Source organism: Cicer arietinum, chromosome 3 (assembly GCF_000331145.2).
Source record: "Cicer arietinum cultivar CDC Frontier isolate Library 1 chromosome 3, Cicar.CDCFrontier_v2.0, whole genome shotgun sequence".
Classification (NCBI taxonomy): Eukaryota; Viridiplantae; Streptophyta; class Magnoliopsida; order Fabales; family Fabaceae; genus Cicer; species Cicer arietinum.
In genome coordinates, this window is record NC_021162.2 from 38,994,529 (window position 1) to 39,001,133 (window position 6,605).

Here is a 6,605-nt window from a genome sequence, read left to right on the forward strand (position 1 = left end):
TGTGTCTACTTTATTGCTATGACAAGTTTGTTGTTGTTGAAGTAACAGTTTAAATTTAAAAATAGGCTAAATAGCATGCGTATTCATTTAACTTAATTTCAGTTAAGGTTTTAGTTTTTTATTTTCTATTTATTTATTTATTTATTTATTTTTTGATTTGGTACTTTATTTTAATTTTAAGTGACAATTTGATCTTTTATGTTTTTAAATGTCAACAATGTTATCCTTTTGTTTTTACAAAAATTCAAAAAATTCATCAAAATTTTCAAACAAAACTCATAAAATTAATTATATTCTTCAATATTGTTAAATACGAAGAGTATTGAGAGACATACTTGTTGAGACAAAATCACTCAAATGATTTTAATGATAACAAAATTACTTAAAAGATTATGATTGTGGTTAATGACTAATATGTGCTTTTGAATGTATTCATATAGGAAAATAGGTTATTAATCAATAAGGTAAAAAGAAGAAAAAATTGATTCAAATCTGAGGATGGAAAATGCTGAGGATGGAAAACGGCGAGGATGGCCTCGCTAGCTGATAAATCTTCAAATATGCACCATATGTGTCCTCACCAGAACAAATGCTTTTATTCATTAAAGAAATGCACATCAATGTCAAAGAATGAATAAATAAAAGTATTTGAAATAAAGAAGTTAGAAGGCCAAAAGGAAAAGGACAAGAATAGCCAGATCTAAGTCTAGAGGATAACAGACTAGGTTGAGGATGGTTCAGCAAAGTTGAAAGCAATCCATCAAGCATGTGCAAAGGCTAAAATCAGACCATTTATTGTGCTTGCACGAATGAATACATGAAGAAGTCAAGTTAAAGAAAGGCAACAACAAACAAGCCAAAAATGGAAGATCACATGTTGAAAGCAGATCTGATCCTCGGACTTGAGGATGACAGTCCTATGTAAGAGGGTAGCTCTCTCTCTTGTCAACATCACCCTCAAAAGTTGAAATCAACCTAGTCCTTAAAGTTTTTGTAAAGGTTGCAGCTCACATGGTCAAAGAAACAACCTTGCACTCTTGGATAAAAGAGAATAGACAAGGAAACCTCAAGATCAAGTTTAAAGGAAGCTGGTATGCATGCGTGAGGATGGCCTCTGCCAGTCCAAGAACAAGCTGAATGGCAGTTATGTAATTATGATAAAAAAAACCTTGGATCTTTTGTAATGAACTCCAACGGTCATCAAAGAGCTTGGACCTCTATAAAATGCAGCAAGCTCTTCATCATACAACACACAACACAATTGCATAAAAAGATCAAGCATCTTAAAGCTATCAAGAGCAATACCCATACTCACTTCATACTTTCTTCAATCCCACACTAGATCTTTGTAAATCCTTTGAGAAATTATTTAGAATCAATCACTCTCATATTACTTTGTAATTTCCATGTGAGATACACTTGGAAATATTTGAAAATTTATTTTAAGCTTGGTGAAGCTAAAGAATACACATTGTGTAATCATCCTCAGCGTGAGGTTGATCTGTTTGAATTTTAGTAAAATCTCACAAGGGTGTGAGGACTGGACGTAGCCATCTTTGGGTGAACCAATATAAAATTGTGTATGTCTCTCTCATATTCTTCTCTCACTCTTTTGCTCAACTCAAAACTGAAGGTTTGAAAAACCCATCATCGGACTTACCATCCTCAGCGAGAGGATAGTTTTTAAAACACTTGAAAATTATTTTTAACAGCAAAATCCCTATTCAACCTCCCTTCTAGTGATATTTAGCTACATCAATATTGTTAAATACAAAGAGTATTGAGAGACATACTGAATACTAATAGACAATACTGAATACTAATAGACAATAATACTAACGAACCGGAATACTTACAACCCATCTAATCTAATTATTTACATTCTAATATAATATTTTAACACTCTACCTCAATTTGGACCATATATTCTTCAATATTGTTAAATACAGAGAGTATTTAGAGACATATTGAATACTAATAGACAATAATACTAACGAATCAGAATACTTACAGCCCATCTAATCTAATTATTTACATTCTAATATAATATTTTAACACTCTGCCTCAAGCTGGAGCATATAAATCAAATGCACCCAGCTTGTTACATATATAACTAATTCTAGGACCTCATAATGACTTTGTAAAAACATTTGCCAACTGATCATTGGAATTGACAAAGCTAGTGATGATGTCACCCGATTCAATATTTTCTTTAACAAAATGACAATCTATCTCAATATGCTTGGTCCTATCATGAAAAACGGGATTTGAGGCAATGTGCAATGCAGCTTGATTATCACATATTAGTGTCATTGTGATGGCCTCTTCAAATTAAAGTTCTTTCAGTAACTATTTCAACCAGATGAGTTCACATGTTACTAGTGTCATGGCCCTGTATTCTGCCTCAATGTTGGATCTTGCAACAACATTTTGTTTCTTACTCTTCCAAGATATTAAATTTCCTTCGACAAGTACACAATATCCGAAACTGGATCGTTTATCTATGGGTGAGCATGCCCAATTGGCATCTGAGTAGCCAATTATTTGAGTATGTCCTCTATCTTCATAAATGAGACATTTTCCAGATGCACTTTTGATGTATTTAAGAATCCGGATTACAACATCCATAAGTTATTGGCAAGGAGAATTTAAGAAACAGCTTACCACACTGACATTGAAGGAAATGTCAGAACGAGTAATTTTGAGATAGTTTAATTTTCCAATCAATTTCTTATATCATCCTGAATCTGATAGAGGCTCCCCCTGATTAGGTAGGAGTTTGTCATTTGGATCCATAAGATTTCAATTGGCTTGGCATTTAATAGACCTATTTCTTCAAGAACATCCATAACATGTTTTATTTGTGAAATTACAAGGCCATCCTTCGATGGGATACCTCAATATCCAAAAAATAACGGATTTTACCGAAGTCTTTAGTCTAAAATAGATTTAAAAGATGTTGTTTCAATTGGAGTATTCCTTGTTGATTACTACCAGTTATAATAATGTCATCCACATAAACAATAAGATAGATGCACCTTTGGGTTGAGTGATAATAAAATAGAGAGTCATCGGCTTCACTAAGAATCATACCATACTCTTGTACTACCGAGCTGAATCTATCAAACCAAGCTCTAGGAGACTGTTTAAGACCATAAAGGGACATGTGTAGCAGACAAACCATGGTGGAAGACTCCCTCTGAGGAATAAGCCTTGGTGGTTGCTCCATATAAACTTCCTCTTCAAGATCACCGTGCAAAAAAAACAATTTTAATGTCAAGTTGATGGAGAGGCCAATGTCGAACTGCTGTAATGGAGAAAAACAGTCTGAGAAATGCCATTTTGGCGACAGGTGAGAAGGTATCGCTGTAATCCAACCCAAAAATATGAGTGAGTCCCTTGGCTACCAAACGAGCCTTAAATCGATCAATCTTACCATCAGGGCCAACCTTCATTGTATAGAGCCAACGACACCCAACTAAAGACTTTCCATGAGGAGAGTCTGTAATGGGAACAAGAACATGCACAACAGAGGGTAGGGGACGACACTGATATGTTTGTAATGGTCGTGGAGGTTGGGGGGCAGACTCGACATGTTCGATAGGAATACGAATGGGTGGAATATGGATAACTACCTAATGAGGTTTGTGATTAATGTCCAGAGTGGGCTCAATAGCTATGGGTAGATTTAAAATATTGTACAAACTCAAAAAAGGTAACATTGACTGATGTAACGTAGCGATGTAGTGCAGGAGAGTAACAACGATAGCCCTTTTAGGACCATTGATAACTGAGAAATACACACTTGAGTGACCGAGCTGACAGTTTGTCCAAACCAAGAGATAAATTATGGACAAAACACGTGAACCCAAAGACACGAGGTGGTAGTGGGTGAAGAGGGGTATGGGGAAAGAGGACCGAATGAGGGATATTGCCATTAAGGATAGAAGATGACATGCAATTGATTAGGTAGCATGTCGTTAAGAATGCATCTCCCCAAAAACAGAATAGAACATTGCCATGGATAAGTAAGGTTCGTGTGGTTTCAATGAGATGCCGATTTTTGCGTTCGGCTACCCCATTTTGCTGGGGTGTATGAGGACATGATATTTGGTGTAGAATACCATTGGAAGCCATAAAATTTTGAAATTGATGGGACAAATATTCTCGAGCATTATCACTTCTTAACGTATGAATAGAAACTCCAGATTGAGTTTTAATTTCTTGATAAAATTGCTCAAAATGGAAAACAGTTCAGCTCTATTTTTCATTAAAAATAACCACGTACAACGAGAGTAATCATTAATAAAAGTAACAAAATACCTAGACTTTAAAGTAGACACAGTACGAGAGGGACCCCAAACATCAGAGTGAACTAAAGCAAAGGAAGATGATACTCTTTTATTGACTCGATCAGGAAAATTACTACGGGTGTGTTTTCCTAACTGACACGACTCACAATGTAAATTAGACAACTTAGATAAACTAGGCACCAGTTTTTGCAGTTTGGTAAGACTTGGGTGTCCTAGTTATGGATGGATAGTGTGAGGGGACTCTGTGGCAGAGCACGTCTTGGAAGATGCAGAAAGGTAATAGAGGCCTTAAGACTCACATCTGACACCAATCGTCCATCTCGAACTCTGGTCCTGCAAGGTAACATTATCATTAGTGAAAGTAATAATATAGTCATGGGACCGAGTCAATCGACTAACTGGAAGTAAATTAGAAGGGCATCCATGTACATAGAGAACAAATGCATCTGAGATGGAAGGGAGGATTTGGACAGTGCCAACTCCTTGAGACTAGATTTGAGTGCCATTGATAGAAATTATAGTATGTAAAAAACCAAATGTAGAGAGTGAAGAAAATAGACCTTTATTACTAATGACATGATCAGATGCACAAGAATCAAGAACCCCAAGGCTGAGAGAAGATGAGTGAGAGAGGTAAACAGATGAGTTACTAGTGTGTGCAATCGAAGTTGGAGACCTAGAGTTCGGATGACTCTGAATCCATCGGAGGAAATCTTCATAATTTACCGGGGAGCCTCGTGGAGATGATGTAGTCTGATTAGTGGCAGAAGGATCAAGCTGAGTTGCATTTATCGAAGGCTTACCATGCAACTTCCAACAACGATCAATAGCATGTCCAAGCTGATTACAATGCTCACATTTGGGACGAGGCTTAGAGTTGGATAGTCCTCCCTGAGAGCGATTATTATTATGTCCCTAAAATGCAAGGGCAGTTGTGTCTCCCAGAGCTGAAGTAATAGAATGCTCAACTGGATGTTTTACTGGTACTCGAAGGAGGATCGTTGAGGTAGTAGACATATCCGGAACAGTAACAGACCCCAAAATTTGATCACGAGTTGTAGAGTACTCCTGGGGTAGGCCATATAGTTTAAGGAGCATGAAGAAGGTGTTGCATTGATCCAGCTCATTCTTCTGTTCAACTGGATTATTTGCAGCAGGAGGGAGAAACTCATTAAAATCATGAACTGCACTATGAACGGTGCCAAGATATGAAGAAATAGAGCCATTTATTATCTTCGCAGTAATAATATTCAACAAGCAATGACAAACTCCATAAAGACGTTGAGTGTCGTTAGTATAGAGTGCATTTGCTTGATTCCAAACTGATTCACATGTGAGATATTGACGGAAAATTGGTTTAACATCTGGATGAAGTGTAGACTTAATGACATTATACAACTGAGCATCTATCTGTTTCCATTTTGATGTTTGAGGCTTTTGAGGCTGGAGGCGTGTGAGCTTTTCTGACGACGCGTCCGAAGGTGTAGGCCGATCTGGGGTGGACGACGCTACTGGAGTGGTTGTTTGTAAAAAAAAATCGTCGAAGACAGTGGCGGCAGTGACAGCAGAGCGTGGACTGATGGGGGAAATCGGAGTTGAGAACACGGTTTGTTAGAAAAAAAAAATTCACTGGAGACAGTTGATCCACCAGGTAGTTGACGATTAGGGTTGTCTCTCAACAGACTCTAGATACCATGTTAAATACGAAGATTATTGAGAGACATGTTGAATAACCCGTGTATTTCAACTACACAACGAAAGTTCTTTATATATACTATGAGTATTAAACAAACATAATGATATGAATACTAATAGACAATAATACTAACGGACCAAAGTACCTGCTCATCTAATCTAATTATTTACATTCTAATATAATATTTTAACAAATATAATACAAATTTCATCAAATTCGTAACTCAAATCTTCAAATAAACTCATATTTTTATTCTTTATTTGATGTTATTAGAGATGAAAATACGAGTTTACTTAAAGATTTAAGTTATGAATTTGATGAAATTGCATTATATTGAGGATAATAATTAATTTAATGGGTTTTGTTTGAAATTTTTTATGACTTTTTTGAATTTTTGCAAAAAAAAAAAATAACATTGTTGACATTTTAAAATATAAAAGATCAAATTGTCACTTAAAATTAAAATAAAAGATCAAATCGGGAACAAAAAAGATAAAAGACTAAAACATTAACTAAAATTAAGTTAAGGGACTAATGGTACTATTTAGCTTTAAAAATAATGTTAAAAAGGATGATGTTCTTGAACTTAAATTTTA

General features: G+C 35.6%; 1 protein-coding gene across 1 annotated transcript; it reads right to left on the reverse strand.

The window, feature by feature from the left end:
* Positions 1–2,938: 2,938 nt before the first annotated feature.
* On the reverse strand, positions 2,939–6,162 carry LOC140919753 (uncharacterized). The gene is made up of 6 exons (XM_073366384.1): positions 6,155–6,162; positions 5,295–5,889; positions 4,917–5,228; positions 4,713–4,802; positions 3,339–3,635; positions 2,939–3,238 (listed from the first exon to the last, which is right to left on the reverse strand). Exons 1-6 carry the CDS (start codon positions 6,160–6,162, stop codon positions 2,939–2,941), a joined length of 1,602 nt encoding a protein of 533 aa, XP_073222485.1.
* Positions 6,163–6,605: the final 443 nt, after the last annotated feature.

What these genes read in the sequence shown, in the direction of transcription:
- LOC140919753 (XM_073366384.1), bottom strand. An exon ending in CGATCCTCCTTCGAGTACCA is followed by an intron (nt 5,229 to 5,294) that starts GTAAAACATCCA and finishes CTTGCATTTTAG; the next exon opens with GGACATAATAATAATCGCTC. An exon ending in CATCTTCTCTCAGCCTTGGG is followed by an intron (nt 4,803 to 4,916) that starts GTTCTTGATTCT and finishes ACTCAAATCTAG; the next exon opens with TCTCAAGGAGTTGGCACTGT.